The sequence below is a fragment of the Canis lupus genome, chromosome X (assembly GCF_011100685.1).
Source record: "Canis lupus familiaris isolate Mischka breed German Shepherd chromosome X, alternate assembly UU_Cfam_GSD_1.0, whole genome shotgun sequence".
Taxonomy (NCBI): domain Eukaryota; kingdom Metazoa; phylum Chordata; class Mammalia; order Carnivora; family Canidae; genus Canis; species Canis lupus.
In genome coordinates this window covers 13,236,253-13,252,962 of record NC_049260.1, presented here as the reverse complement: position 1 = coordinate 13,252,962, position 16,710 = coordinate 13,236,253, and the positions used below count along the sequence as shown (strand labels likewise).

At 40.1% G+C, this 16,710-nt stretch overlaps 1 protein-coding gene across 14 annotated transcripts in view; it reads right to left on the bottom strand.

The window, feature by feature from the left end:
- Positions 1 to 16,710, bottom strand: part of REPS2 (RALBP1 associated Eps domain containing 2) — a 231,657-nt gene that overhangs the window by 153,813 nt on the left and 61,134 nt on the right. For 12 of the 14 annotated variants that reach the window (XR_005386165.1, XM_038586909.1, XM_038586908.1 and 9 more), the window contains 2 exons: positions 14,633 to 14,756; positions 1,481 to 1,629 (listed from right to left, as the gene is read on the bottom strand). Coding sequence is in view for 13 of the 14 variants with exons in the window: in XM_038586909.1 (XP_038442837.1) it covers positions 1,481 to 1,629; positions 14,633 to 14,756 (273 nt within the window). In the remaining variant the exon portion in view is untranslated. Of the gene's footprint in view, positions 1 to 1,480; positions 1,630 to 12,431; positions 12,572 to 14,632; positions 14,757 to 14,956; positions 15,070 to 16,710 lie in introns of those variants that run through there. The other 2 variants (XM_038586915.1, XM_038586917.1) reach the window with 2 other exon arrangements.

Sequence of the window (16,710 nt, the reverse complement as noted above, 5' to 3'; positions counted from 1 at the left end):
CTCCCTGCATGGAGCCTGCTTCTCCCTCTGCCTGTATCTCTGCCTCTCTCTGTGTGTCTCTCATGAATAAATAAATAAAATCTTTAAAAACATAACATAACATAAAATAAAATAAATAATAAAAATAAAAAACATTTTGATTCGTCTTCCTAAAATATGACAAATTTGTCTTACAGAAGACACTATATTGAACATCATTTGACTTTTCTACATGATTCAGTATTTTTATTAGAAGTATGAGCTGTACCTTGATGGCCTCAGAGTTTACTAATTTGTGAGACTACCTCTTTCTTTCTTCTGAGATTTTATACTTCTATCTCTATCAATCACCACCTGACTATTGCAATTAGTGCTCCAATTTTATTTTTTTTAAAGATTTTTATTTATTCATGAGAGACACAGCGAGAGAGAGAGAGAGAGAGAGGCAGAAACACAGGCTGAGGGAGAAGCAGGCTCCCTGCAAGGAGCCTGATGTGGGACTTGATCCCGGATCCTGGGATCACGCCCTGGGCCAAAGGCAAACACTCAACCACTGAGCCACCCAGGCATCCCTAGTGCTCCAATTTTAAAAGCTCATCCTCCCTTTTCTTGTCCCTTGGATGCTAAGTGTATAATGGCAGCATTTCCCAAGATGGAATTCCAAACATGCTCCACAGGAAAGGATTCCCTGGTGAAAGAAGTTTACTAAATACAAATCTCCAAGTCTCTTTGCAGCAGGACTTCTCAGGACCTTGAATGTGCTAAAGTGCACTATGACTCTCCAAGACGGAGGATGTAGTCTTTCCCCCCAAGAAAAGGAAATAAAGCAGCATTCTCCAAACATATTTAACCACAGAAACCTTTCTCCAAACTTTTTGTGAGAAGAATGTCTATTAAAAACTCCTAGGTAAGCCTGACTGGCTCAGTCAGTAGAGCATGCGACTCTTGATCACAGGGTCCTGAGTTAAAGCCCCACATTGGATGTAGAGTTTACTTAAAAACACAAAATTCCTAGGGCAGCCCCAGTGGCTCAGCAGTTTAGCACCGCCTTCAGCCCAGGGTGTGATCCGGGAGACCCAGGATCAAGTTCCACATCGGGCTCCCTGCATAGAGCCTGCTTCTCCCTCTGCCTGTGTCTCTGTCTCTCTCTCTATGTCTCTCATGAATAAATAAATAAAATCTTTTAAAAAAAACTCCTAGAAATTACATTTCAAAGAACCCATTGGGAAATGTCAATTAGAGAAATCAGTAAATGTGTTAAATCAGTAGCCTTACTTTGGACATAGTTCTACATTCAAGTAGGTTCTAAAGGGCTCATGGGTGGCTGGCTATACATCAGCTTCTTTTTCTTGCTACAAGGAAACTTTACTGGCTCATTTCCAAGTCTATAATTGTATCCCAGATGGTGAAATTTGCTAGAAGCTTGACAGCAGATATGAGGCACTGCTATGTGAGGTCTCATGGTCAGAATCAAACAGACATGCCTGATCAGGCTGTTTACCTGTTTATCCTCATCGTCCATTCTTTTGAAGGTATTTTTTTCTGTAATTAAATATGGAATCTGAACCTTAGTTCCATGCAGTTCAGCCGGGTTCCCAAATCGTATCTCAGCATCAGTCTTTGACATCATAAAGCGAGGCAGTGGCAGTTCTTTAGGATCAGAATCAGAGAAGCTCAAGTAAGACTTTATTTTAAAACTGTGAAAAGCAGAACTCAATGGCCAAAAGATGAATCACTTTTGAGGAAAAATTCCAGAGCACTAAATATAGATTAAATTTTTATTTTGACATAATGAAGACTCCTATAATAAAGTCATGATAGAAAAATGCTTCAGTTTTACCAAGGCATTCTGGCTTCACATTTTTAAATGCTGTCAAATCACTGCAGAGAATATTCAGGTTTTGGAATGATCTCCCACCTCAGCCTTTAGTCTAGCACCAGCAAAAAGGATGTGATATTGTATAAACACAGTAAGTGGCTAATGAAACAGGCAAAACCTATACAACACGTATTATATGCGAGGCACGATATCAAGACCTGCAAACGCTGTCATTTAATCCTCACAACAACTCAATACGGTAAGACTATCATTAATCTTTTTTTTAAAAAAAAGATTTTATTATTAAAAAAAAAATATTTTATTTACTTATTCATGAGAGACGCAGAGAGAGAGGCAGAGACATAGGCAAAGGGAGAAGCAAGCTCCATGCAGGGAGCCTGATATGGGACTTGATCCAGGTACCACAGGATCACGCCCTGAGCTGAAGGCAGAAGCTCAACCACTGAGCCACCCAGGTGTCCCGATCATTAACCTTCTTTTACAGATGTAGAAACAGACACAGAGGAGCTAAGTAACACCCCCAAGACCGCACAGCTCATTATCTGTGGCAGAGCTGGTTCTTCCCAGTGCCCAGAGCTGCTGCCCTACAGAAAGGTCCCTCATTCCTAGGGCAAACTTACTGGGTAAAACAGTTTTTTCCACCCTATGTCATTCCTTAAGGAATTTTCACACTCCATCTCCAATTGTCTTTTCATAATGGAATAATAAAAATGGTATCAAGTTAAAACAATGAGTCCAACGTTCAGCCAGATTCTGTCAAAACCATTAGCCACACTCACAATTCTACAAAGAGCTGAAACACAACAGTCTAGAATATTTCCTTATCTTTCAAATATCTGAGGAAACTATTCTGAAACAGAAACGATGCTTTGGCACACTTCTAGTTCTCGGCACAGCATATCGCACACAATCACACAACACAAAGAACTCTAAAAATGGGGATAATATTATGGATTATGCATAATGATTTGCATCTGTATCCATTGTTCAGGATAATACTCATCACCATGCCTCTGCACTCCCATCAGCTTTCTATTCCAAACACAGCTGCACTTCCACTGATTGATGCTGTGCTAAAGCCAGAAAACATCTTAGCAACAACAACCAAGGATCCCAGCTCCCCAGGCAAAGAAGGCCCCTGGTTCTCTAATATCCACATCATGTTTATTTTTAGTTGCTATGTCCACATTTGATTCAAAGAAGTAGGCAATATGACGAATCCCTGCATGATCAATCAGCCAAAGGCCCAAAAGACATAAATAGAATAAGCAATCTGGAAAATTAAACCAGGACTCTCCTCTAAAGAGAGGATGGCCACCATTTGCAACATTTTAACATTTCTCAACCTCGGCAGTTCGCCAGTACTCAAGGCAGGAATGGACTCCAAAAGAAAAAAGGCAGAAGAAAAGAAAATCTAGATTCTTAGTAAATCAAATATAAGCTAATCCTATGGTTATCTTCTCAAAAAGGTATTTGTTTCAATTCAGTCTGCAAAAGGGATCTAAAAAGATGAACAAGATTACATAAAATAATCTGCACCCTGATTGTCCATGAGAGGATGACTCTACTCCCAAACACTACTTGAGGGAGTAGAGAATTAAATGCTCACATTTGTAAACTCCCTGATCAGTGTTTTACTGGGTATTCAACAGATAATTCTGGAAATGATAGAATACAAACACAAGAAGATGAATATCAACCATTATTATACTAGGCCTCCCCAATATCCTTTAGAACACTGTCACTTTACACATTCTCCTCCTTCCCCAGCTACAGCATTTCTCTGGATCTAGTCACCTGGCAACGAACCTCTCTCCTCCAGATGGCTACCAAACAGCAAAACACATAATATAGCTGAATTTCTCTAGTACTTTCTTTGCTTATGTGGTTTTAAACAACTCTCACTTAACAGAATTGTAACCATACATAATAATCATCATTATCACTGCAAACTTTCATGAAGATGGCATCTACCTTAAACTGCTCCTCCAAGCTTTCAAAAAGTAAAACTCTTAGTTTGTAAATATTCAGTCTAAATGCTTTTTTGTACTTGGGATACCTGGGTGGTTCAGCGGTTGAGCGTCTGCCTTTGGCTCAGGGCACGATCCCGGTCTGGGGATCGAGTTCTGCATCGGGCTCCCTGCGAGGAGCCTGTTTCTCCCTCTGTCTATGTCTCTGCCTCTCTCTGTGTCTCTCATGAATAAATAAATAAAATAGGGGATCCCTGGGTGGCGCAGCAGTTTAGCGCCTGTCTTTGGCCCAGGGCACGATCCTGGAGACCCGGGATCGAATCCCACATTGGGCTCCCGGTGCATGGAGCCTGCTCCTCCCTCTGCCTGTGTCTCTGCCTCTCTCTCTCTCTCTCTCTCTGTGTGACTATCATAAATAAATAAAAATTTTAAAAAATAAATAAATAAATAAATAAATAAAATATTTTTAAATAAATAAAGATTTTAAAAATCAATGTTTCTATAGTCATATAGACAACCTATTTAATATTGAAACTTTATTTTAAAATAAATCAATAGGGCAGCCCGGGTGGCTCAGCGGTGTAGCGCCGCCTTCAGCCCAGGGCCTGATCCTGGAGACCCGGGATCAAGTCCCACATCAGGCTCCCTGCATGGGGCCTGCTTCTCCCTCTGCCTGTGTCTCTGCCTCTCTCTCTCTGTGTCTCTCATGAATAAATAAATAAAATCTTTAAAAAAAAAATAAAATAAATCAATAAAGTATCTGCTATCCAGTGATGTATGTCAAGTAATCACAAGAGCCGTTTGTAGTAGTTGGTTAGAATCTTTTCTCCCAAAGTGAATTAAATTAACACAAGGAAATAAATAGTTCAAATTAAAGGTTTATGAGGGCCAAGGAGACAATGAGTGCAGCCATCCAAGGCAATAATTTGTTTCATAATGTTATCTTAGGTTGTTGTCTTTGAACATAGAAACACTTTGTATATTAAATATAAATGACTATTTTTCCCTTCCACAAAGAAAACTATGCTTCTAAGCATCTGACCCTCTAAAAAATAAGGGAAAAATACTTTCATTTTCCATGTTTGATGGAGATATGAATATAAGAAATACTTCCATTTCCTCAATTAGAAAAAACATAAACATAAAACAGAAATGCAATAGCAAACGGTAAATGACAATGTGGAGAGGTGAGGCTGAACAGAGAACCCATGTCCCATCTAAAATGGCAGCTGCAGGGATCCCTGGGTGGCTCAGCAGTTGAGCGCCTGCCTTCGGCCCAGGGCATGATCCTGGAGACCCGGGATCGAGTCCCACGTCAGGCTCCCTGCATGGAGCCTGCTTCTCTCTCTGCCTCTCTCTCTCTCTCTCTCTCTCTCTCTGTGTGTGTGTGTGTGTGTCTCATGAATAAATAAAATCTTAAATTAAAAAAAACTGTCTAAAAAATAATAATAAAATAAAATGGCAGCTGCTACTCACTGTCCTTCAATACCAATCCACTAGAAAGAAAAGGTGAGCCGCATACATAATTGTAAATTGTGTAGTAACTACAATTTTTTAAGTGAAAAAACCAGTCACAAATAAGACAAACACTGTATGATTTCATTTATATAAGGGATCAATAGTGAAATGTATAGGGATAGAAAGTAGAATGGTGCCTGCCTATGACTAGAGTGAGGGGGAATGCAAAGCTCTTTAATGGGTATAGAGTTTCATATACCTAAAATGAAAAGATTTCTGAAGATAGATGGTGGAGATGGTTGCACAATATCAATGTACAAAACGGTACAATTAAAAAATGGTTTAAGGTGGGGCACCTGGCTGGCTCAGTAGGTAGAACACGCAACTTTGAACTCAGGGTCATGGGTTCGAGCCCCACATTGGGTGTGGAGATTTTTTTTTTTTTTTAGATTTTGTTTATTTATTCATGAGAGACACAAACAGGCAGAGACAGAGGCAGAAGGAAAGCAGGCTCCACACAGGGAGTTCAACACGGGACTTGACCTCAGGTCTCCAGGATCACACCCTAGGCAGAAGGCAGGCACTAAAACTGCTGAGCCACCCGGGCTACCCAAGTGTGCAGATTATTTAACAAAAAAAATGGTTAAGGTATTTTACAGTAAATTGTATGCTACATATATTTTATCAGAATTTTTCAAGACTTTTTCAAATAAAAAAAGGAAACAGGTGAAATCAATTTTAATAATTATTTGAACCCAATATTATAAGATATAATCAAGATAAAAATTATTTTTAAGGTTTTTTTTTAAGATTTTCTTTATTTATTCATGAGAGACACAGAGAGAGGCAGAGACACAGGCAGAGGAAGAAGCAGGCTCCATGCAGGGAGCCCGATGCAGGACCTGATCCGGGAACTCCAGGATCACGCCCTGAGCCAAAGGCAGATGCTCAACCGCTGAGCCAGCCAGGCGTCCCAAGATAAAAATTATTAATGAAATAAGTTTACGTTCTTTTTTTCAGACTGGTTTTCTTTTTTCCGGACTTCCAAGTGTATATTGTACCTGCACTACACACCTTGATTCAGACATACCACATTTCAAGTGCTCAGGAGCCATGTTAGTATGGCTACTGGCTACCCTACTACAACAGCACAATTCTAGTTGATGGTTAACACAAGGGACTGTGGACCACTGTGGCCAGAAATCGGGATTTCACTAAGAAATATTATAATGTTAAATGTTAACAACTAATTGATTTCTTTTTAAATTATGTAAGGAATATTTTGTATGGAGGGACAATTTACATGAATCTTGAGTGTACCACCTAAAGAATTTTAACAAATGTATGTATATAAGTACATACACCCAAATTAAGATATGACATTTCTACCCTATAGAATTTTCCTTCACATTCATTTCTAGTTAATGCCCTCTCCTTGTCCTACTCGGCAACCCCTATTCTAATCTCTAAATCCACAGACTATATTTGCCATTATAGAACTTCAGATAGTGGAATCATTCAATATTTATCCTTGAAACTAGTTTCCTTCACAACATTTTGTAGGAATCATCCAGTGTACTGTATGTAGGCAGTTTATTTTTTTTTCATTGCTATGGAATAATCCAGTTTTATGAATATGTTGAAATTTTGTTTTTTTAAATCCACTCTCCTATGATGAACATCTGGGCTGTTTCCAGTTTGGGGCCATTATGAATATAGCTATCAGAAATATTTTATAAATGATTTTGGATGGACATGAATTCATTTATCTTGGGCATAAAAACCTATGAACTAAATCCAACCCGCTGCCTATTTCTGTATACCCCGTGAGTTAAGAATGGGTATTACATTTTTGAACATCTGAAAAACATGAAAAGAAAAATAGTTGTGATGTGAAAATTGTATGAAATTCAAATTTCAGTGTCCAGAAGTAAAGATTTTTTTTGGAACACAGCCACTCTCCTTTGTTTACATATCATCCATATCCACTTTCATAGTTCAAGGGCAAAGTTAGGTAGCTGCAGCAAAGCCATATGGTTCACAATGCCTAAAATATCCACCACCTAGCCCTTTATAGGAAAAGTTTGCTGATCCCAGTTTTACACAATTCAATGGTTAAAGTAAAACGTTGTCTTACTAAAACAACAAAGGTACATTTAATGGAAAAATACTTTACACTGCATGGATATTTTTATTTAGATTTTAAATAATTTACATTAAATTAAAAATTCAATTCCTCCATCAACACTAACCAGATTTCGAGTCCTTAAGAGCCAGCCATATGTGGCTAGTAAGTACTATATTAGATGGCACAGTATACATGCTTTTCCAAATTTTTTTGAACTAGCTAATTTTATGCTCACAGCAACCCTGCAAGACAGGTAGACAGGTACTATTGGTATACCCCTTCTCCAAGTGAGCCGCCAGTTAAGGCTCAAAAAGGCTAGAAAATTTGTCTGAAAGCACACAAATAGAAACTGATGATGCCAACATTCAAAATCAGGCAGCCCATTGCTAGGGCCCACATTCAGCCACTAGACTATCTTGTCATCCTGAAAATTATAATATTCTTTCTATTGCATGTTTGAACACTCAGCAGGAAACTGTGGCATTTCACAGCTGGAAAATAACCCTGAAAAAACCTGCTTGGGCTATCCACATCTTACAGGTGAAGGACTAAGCCCAGGAAGGGGAAAGTGGGCCTTGTCTTAGTCATGCAGCAATATGGTGACAGAACCATGACCACAACACTCCTGCCTTCGAGGGATCCCACCTCTTGTAATTTTTTGGAGGGATAATGGTGAATAAATTACATTTACTCATTATCAATTTCATAAAAGGGGATTTAATTTAAAAAACCATCTTAGAAATGAATGTATTTCATTTTATAAATAACTCACTCTTTTGTCCTAATTCTTCCTCCTTTCATTATAGACTATGCCAGACTGCCACTAGATCAATAACCAGTTTGGGGGACACAGTCCTAGAGGCTATGTGAACCATGTTATTGCACTATCAGCATTCAGAGGCTACCAGAGGGGATGTGAAAAGAAATCGCAGGGTCAATCATCTTGGTCAAGAAAAAATTACATCTCTATTCTCCCTATGCTAACTGATAGTATTTCTTTCAATATGAATGCAGGCAACAAAGTACCGTAGTATTATTAGCAGTGCCCATAACTTTGTCACCCACCAAAATCAGATACTTATATATCACATTACACTTGTTGTAGACATCTTGAAGTACTGTTTATGCTCATCACCACTCTGAAAGTACAGCAGTTATTTAGTTCACTGTTAGGTCTCTTATTTAATGCATTAATGAAGAAGTTACGTATATTGCCATATAACAATTTTTTAATATATCTTGATTTTAATTTCAATATAATTGGTTTCCTTTAGACCATGTCTTTGTATACATTTAAAACATTATGCCAAAAAAATAAAAAATAAAAAAAAATAAAACATTATGCCAAGAAGGAGTATCAGACTGACAAAGGAGTCCATGACACAAAATACGTTATAAAACCTACTCTATACCTTACCTATACCTTCCCTCAGTCCTCACACTCCCTTATGGCCAGTCTTCAGAAAGGAAGGGACAACAGCTCCCACGACAAATTTCCACCATGTACCTTCCTTATCAGGAATTCTCCACTGGTCCTCATTTTCACCTCTGCCTTCTGTCCTCCTAAATCATCATAAGGTTTCGCCCGTTTTAAGGTTTCATCCATTTTAACCAGAGAAATAGGGTGTGGCTAGAGAGATGCCTAGTGCCAAGATTTAAGGAGGTGCTCACTCTCAAGATCCTGATTCTGTAAATGCAAATTAGCACTTACACGGCCCTGATAGGGAGCTCCCCCTTAAAGTTATGAACACTGGGCACCTCTGGCCTCACCCCAGTTTAGGCCCTGGTATAACCAAGTATGTACTCATAGTTTAAGCAAAGCTCTTGAAAATGCTTCACTCAGCTTTCAAAGAAGTGGGTAGGAAATATCAGAAAGGGAGACAGAACATAAAGACTCCTAACTGTGGGAAACGAACAAGGGGTGGTAGAAGGGGAGGAGGGCGGGGGCGGGGGTGAATGGGTGACGGGCACTGGGCGGGGCACTTGACGGGATGAGCACTGGGTGTTATTCTGTATGTTGGCAAATTGAACACCAATAAAAAATAAATTATTAAAAAAAAAAAAAGAACTCACTCTCAACCCCGGCTCCACATAAGAATCACCTGGACAGCTCTTAAAAATCCCCACTTTCAGGCTGCACCCCAGGCTAATTAAATAAGAATTTCTGCAGGTGGCCTCTGATACCTCTATTTTTTATTTTGCATTTAAAGCTCTCCAGGAGGGGCAGCCCAGGTGGCTCAGCGGTTTAGCGCCACCTTCAGCCCAGGGCCTGATCCTGGAGACCCAGGATCAAGTCCCATGTCGGGCTCCCTGCATGGAGCCTGCTTTGCCCTCTGCCTGTGTCTCTGCCTCTCTCTCTCTCTCTCTCTCTCTCTCTCTCTCTCTCTCTGTGCCTCTCATGAATAAATAAATAAAATCTTTAAAAAATTAAAAATAAAGCTCTCCAGCAGATTCTCAAGTGCAAACAAGGCTGGGAACCAGGGCCTGAGAAGGAGCCTGCTTCTCCCTCTGCCTGTGTCTTTGCCTCTCTCTGTGTCTCTCATGAATAAATAAATAAAATATTTTAAAAAATAGAATTTCTGGGCAGCCCGGGTAGCTCAGCGGTTTAGAGCTGCCTTCAGCCCAGGGCAGGATCCTGGAGACCCGGGATTGAGTCCCACGTCGGGCTCCTTGCATGGAGCCTGCTTCTCCCTCTGCCTGTGTCTCTGCCTCTCTCTCTCTCTGTGTGTGTGTCTCTGAATAAATTAATAAAATCTTTGAAAAAGAAAAAAAAGGAAACCCCTTAGGAGTTTCAGGTGAACCTAAAATCCCACTGTTTGAACTTAAAAAGTGACAGATGATTAAGACTCAGTCCCCATGCAGAAGCACTCATCTCTTCATTCACTCAACAAACATGCCGTGAGTGTTCACAATGCTCCACAGCACAGATCCTCCTCCTTTCCCTTCAGGTAAGCTTGCAGACTAGTGGGGAAGACAGAAATTAGTCAAACCTGTAAAGGAGCATTTACAAACTGATAAAAATGCTATAAAGGAGCAGATGGTGAGAGAAAGTAGGGAAGGGATTATCACACAGAATCATTATCTAACAGGATTAACTCATCCAAGGATTATCTAATTCCTAGGGATATACTTTTGTTTTGATTTACTACTTATTCTTCATTAGGCATTTTACTACTTTACTGGTAGAAAACTGTTAGCTAACTAATCTTATCTAATAGCAATGCAAGTGAATTTCATCTTAGAAAAGAGTATAACCACCAAGTTACAGTTTTACTATTTACAGGACATTCGTCAATTTTATATGTAATTTAGCAATCTTACTCCAGCATTCTTTCTTTCCGTGACTATAAATACTTCTAACTCTCCTACACTTTCTTGAACCAGCTTTACTCTATGCTGGTTCCTTCGTTAATGAATTAATTTGACAGAACCTACTTTAGACAGGATAGTGGGGACAGTCCACAAATCCTGAAGGATAAGAAGGAAGAGGCAGCTATTGGAAAAAAAGGGGGGGGGACAGACTACCAGGAACCCAAGACCTCGAGATAACATGGGTTTTCCTGCAGCAGGAAAGAGATGGCCCAGAAATGGCTAGAAGGCCATTGAGGCCGGGGTACAGATTGCGAACACAAGGTGGGGGGGCACGTTTAAGATGAAGACAGAGAAGCAGAGACTAGATTACTTAGGTCCTTACAGATCAGTGTAGTGACTTCGATTTTAGTATTATGTACAACAAGCCAACCAGTGGAGGATCTCGAGGAGGAGGATGAAAAAATCATTCCTACTACCTCAAAGGAAAAGAAACTAGAAGAGAGAAGAGAGGAGGCCATGAACTCAAAGACAAAACCACTGTGATATCTAGGTGAGTGGCCGAAGGTGGCCCAGTCTAATAGAGAGATGGAGGGAGCAGGCAATGAGACAGGAGCCGCACTGCCAGGTCTGTCGAGGGATTACACTGTGGAGTGAGGAAAAGGGTAGAATCAAGGATGATTTCTAGGTTCCTGGCTTGAGCAACTGTAGATGGTGGTGGCATTGACCGAGATGGGCAGAGCTAGGGGTTTGAGATTAACACACACATAGACACAGACGCATGTAATTCATGAAGAATGGACTGACAACTCCATGACTGTGATAAGGCTACTACAGCCTTTCAGATTAAGTTCTCACAGAGCATTCTCTTTGGCCTTAAAGGTTTGTGTCACCAAACATTAAACTAATGGATTTCAAGCCATAAATTGGAAAATTCTAAGTGGAAGCTCAAAGTCTGGCCCAATCTTGCCCTTATCCTTACTTAACATATGCTGACTACAAATAATTTTTATTTAATAAATCTTTAAATGAAGGAAGAAAAATCAAAATTAACTGACTATATTCAAAGTCTCAGAGGTAAAAGGCAGCATCAGCAGAGGTAAAAAGTCTCAGAGGTAAAAGGCAGCAAAAAGATTTATAAAATACAACTGAGAAAGCCTTACACTTCTGAAAAAGTGTTAATTCTTTACACATATGATAATTTAGAGACACACACACACTTACCTCTCCCCCTCTCTACTCCCAGGAAATTAAGCTGTAGATGTGGGCACAAATCAGATTAAAGACCAGTCTAACTTAAACAACAAAAGTGTCAGAAATATATTCTTGTATACAACAAAGCAGTTTTAACTTCTCCAGAAGATAAAGTTGGAAGATATAACAATAAAGCTTAATGATCATTTACAATGGAATAGAAACTGGAAACTTTCAGTGTCTACCCCAAGTCCAAAAACAATGTGATGTGACTTGAAACTACTTGTAACAGTGACCACTCTGTCTCATAGTGATAGACATCAAACTTGCCACTGAAATAATGCTCTAACAGAAAATAAACTATTTTAAGGAAACTAATTACGTAATACAAAGGGATGCCTTTTGGGTCAGATTTTTTTTTCCCATTCAGAAAATATTCCATGATTCCAGATTATAATTAGCACCTTACTAAACAGAATAATCAAGAAGAGGCCACTATGCATGAAGAGCAAGGGAACTGAAGGCTGAGTTTCTGGTTCCAAACTCTACTAACCTTAAGTCTTTACACAAATTACTCAATGTCCCCTAAACTTCAATTTCCACATCTGTAAGATAAGGATAACAACAGTACCACAGTGGAGACTTCCAGTGTTCATCCATAGCAGTTCTCTCCTTGCAGGCACAGGAGAGAATTACACCTCCCCCAGCCTGCTCTGCAGTTCAGTGGATCCATGTGACAAGTTCTGGCCAATGCACTGTGTGCAACAGTAATGTGAGTCACAATCCAGGACAAAGCATTTAACTGCTAGGGTGAGAAACTATTTCTCTGTTACAGCAATTATAGGAACAGGTGCTTGCCAGGGGAGGGGGGATGCCACAAAACAAAGCAGCCAGGATCACAAAGCCACCACATGGAGGGCAGCTGCCCTAAAGAGTCACCGTGACCCAATGCATAGCAGGAAGCGAACTGGCATTTTGTTAAGGCACTGGGATTTTGGTGGAATTTGTTTCACAGTTTATAGTAGGCAATGCAAACTAACACAAACACCTAATTTAGCAGGATGTCAGGAGGACTAAATGAGATGGTACCTGGCACACATTAAGCCTTTAATAAACATTAGCAGGATGATTGTGGCTCCCTGATGGTTAGGGCAAAAGGACTTTGTTTCCCATAGACAGCCTATCAGAATCTTCTCAGCTATTTAGAGTTGTCCTACAAGGTTCCTGAACCCACTTTGAGGTTTACTAAGAACTTTACAGGAGAGGTGTGGACAGTTGAGTGGTTTCTATCTCAAAATGAGGAAAAGGAAAAAGTTCCTGCATGGCTGTGTGAACTTATGAAAATAATGTAGATCATAGTAAACTAACAGAGAACCTCAACACATTCCTGGAATAACCATCTTCTTCAGAGATTTATAAACCCAGTACTGAGGCAGTATAAATGATGCTAAGAGTTTGGGGCTTTGCTGTTTAAGTTATGGAAAGTACTCAAACATTCACTGGGTTGGAGGCAGGAATGGGAAGATAAGAAAATGTTAAATCAAAACTGAGAAGCTAAATTCATTCTGCCAAAATTTTGGTAGCTCCATGGTACTTAGTAATCATTAAAAGAATTGGCGGACTAAAGGACAGTAATCAGGAACTGGTGAACTAAAGGACAATCATATATGATATGACTGGTAGGGACAGGAGAGGAAATAGGGATGGTTCCACTCCAATTCTCCCAGGTAATTGTCCCTTTGTCCCTAACAAAACTTTATTTTTTAAAGATTTTATTTATTTATTCATGAAAGACACAGAAAGAGAGATGCAGAGACACAGGCAGAGGGAGAAGCAGGATCCATGCAGGGAGCCTGACGTGGGACTCGATCCCGGAACTCAATCCCGGGACTCCAGGATCACGACCTAGGCCGAAGGCGGGCACTAAACCGTTGAGCCACCCAGGGATTCCCCCTAACAGAATTTCAAATGGCATTATGGATATTCCTCAAGAGGAAAATTAAACCAAATGTTTTTATTTTGCCACAGGCTCTAGAAATCCTGTCCTGATCTTCTGCTAAAGAGCAAAATCTATTTTAACTTCAAGTCCATTAAAAGGCATGAATCTTAGGTCACTCTCTGAATTTTTTTCCCATTTCAAGAATAAAAAAAAAAGAAAAAGAGGGACACCTGGGTGGCTCAGCAGTTGGGCGCCTGCCTTCAGCTCAGGTTGTGATCCAGGGACCCTGGGATCAGATCAAGTCCCACATCAGATCAAGTCCCGCATCGGGCTCCATACCGGGAGCCTGCTTCTCCCTCTGCCTATGTCTCTGCCCTTCTCTCTCTCTCTCTCTCTCTCTGTCTCTCTCTCTCTCTCTCTGTCTCTGTCTCTCATGAATAAATAAATACATATTTTTTAAAAAAAGAAAAAGATGGAGATCCCTGGGTAGCTCAGCGGTTTGGCGCCTGCCTTCAGCCCAGGGCATGATCCTGGAGTCCCGGGATCGAGTTCCGCATCAGGCTCCCTGCATGAAGCCTGCTTCTCCCTCTGCCTGTGTCTCTGCCTCTCTGTCTGTGCCTCTCATGAATAAATAAATAAAATCTTTAAAAAAAAAAGTAAGATGCCTACTACATTTTCTTTATTTTACAAGAGTGGAAGAAGCAAGGAGAAATTCCACACATGCTTATAGAACAGGCCTTAAGCCCATGAAAAATGGTTCTTATAAACAAGACAGCCATCACAGACAATCAGATGTATAAATGGGAGATACTTACCACATTTAATACTCTCTATCCGTACAGGAAGGCCAGACTGTGCAGCAGCAATCAGCTTTAAGGCAATGTAAAACTGTGTTGGACCAAAATAACCAACCCGCTTTGCACCACACAGTTCTGTGATCTGAAAACAGAGAAGAAAAACCAGCCTGAAAACCCCATTTCATAACAGGAAAATGAGACAAGATATATTATGAAATCTCAAGGATTTCACAGCATAGCTAACCAAAAACTCCCTAGAGAACCTATGTGTACACACCGGTTGGGGTTTTTTCCCTCCAGTTTACAGAAGATTTTCAATTCAGATAATTAAATCCTACCTACCCATGATGTTTCAGGACTGAGTGATTATTCCTCCTCTTCCAAAGATAAAAATAAATGTGACAAAGGATGGCTGTTACTGTTCTTACAAAAGAGAGTGACTCGTTCAGGGGGTGGATACTAATGTACAAAGTCTAGAAGATCACTGAGGTGAAAAGAACAGGTTAGTCATTACCACTACTTGTGGATTATCTCAGCTGATCAAAACTAAAAGTGAATTAATTATTTTTAAAGTTTTCAGGCAACAGGATTTCCTAAGCATTCAAATTACATCACAAGTGCTCACTTCAGAGGAAAAGTAAGGGGAAGGGGCTACAAATACAAATGTCTTTAAAATCTTGCAATGTTTAATTTGCAAACCTTTAACACATATCCTATTGGTAGTTTTTCTTTTTAAGATTTTTATTTATTTACTCATGAGAGACACTGAGAGAGAGATACAGAGACATGGGCAGAGAGAGAAGCAGGCTCCATGCAGGGAGCGCGGATGCAGGACTCCATCCTGGGACTCCAGGATCATACCCTGGGCCAAAGGGAAGCACTCAACTGCTGAGCCACCCAGGCACCCCCCTATTGGTAATTTAAAACTAACAAACATTCAATGACTTTTTAAAGTTATTTCAGGGGATCCCAGGGTGGCTCAGCAGTTTAGCGCCTGCCTTCAGTCCAGGGCATGATCCTGGAGTTCCGGGATCGAGTCCCCTATCGGGCTCCCTGCATGGAGCCTGCTTCTCCCTCTGCCTGTGTCTCTGCCATTCTCTCTGTGTCTCTCATGAATAAATAAAATCTTAAAAAAAAAAATAAAATAAAATAAATAAAGTGATTTCAAAGTAATACCTAAAAGTTCAAATAATAGTAAGAGGGGTGAAGCTCTAAAAAGCACTCCCCACTTCCTTTGGCCTAGAGGAAAACATTATATTCTTTTAGGAATGTTCTGTGCATATATACAGCACACACCTGTGTTTTTCCTCTTGTTTATTCAACACTTTATACAAACAGAATACCACATACTATTTTGCAACTTGTTTTCATTTATCATTATCCCTTAAAGAAAAATCTTCTCTATCAGCACAGTTAAAATTACATCTTTCTTTTAATAACTACATAATATTCTGCTATAAAGATACACGTGGATTCTGTTTTTTAGTTGGTCCTTATGGATGGGCTTTTAGATTTCCAAACTATAAACAGCCACTAAAACCTAAAGAAAATTCCTATAAAAATTCAACTAGGATGTTTTAGCAAAAAATGGGGGAATAAGGGCCTCCAAAAAACTCCTCCATCAATGCAATAAGAAAACCAACTAAGAAAATGGACAGAACTCTCGAAATTAACCAAAATCTTGCAGCAATCCAGGGAGCGTTTATTCAAGAAAAGCTGCTGAATCTCAGGAAGAACACTGAGCTTTGTAGTATGTAACTGGCCTTACACCCATGCCCCCAGCCGAACTGCAGACATTTTCACCGACATTTTCACCGAGGTTGCAAGCTGGGGATGCCTGCAACCAGACAAACAGCCTAGCAGCCACAGGAGAAGGCAGGACAGGGATGGGCTTCTTGAATGTATAGATTAGTGTTTTTCTTTCTCTCATTCTCTCTCTCCCTTCCTTCTGATACTTCTAGTATTTCTCATAGCAGGTGGTCTCCCTCTCCTAGCCCTAGACTAGGAGCTGGGGTTGAGAGGAGAGAGAGTCCTTTCTTCTTTGCTGGACCCACCAGGAATGGAGCTTTCCTCATATGGAACTGGTAGGGGAGACA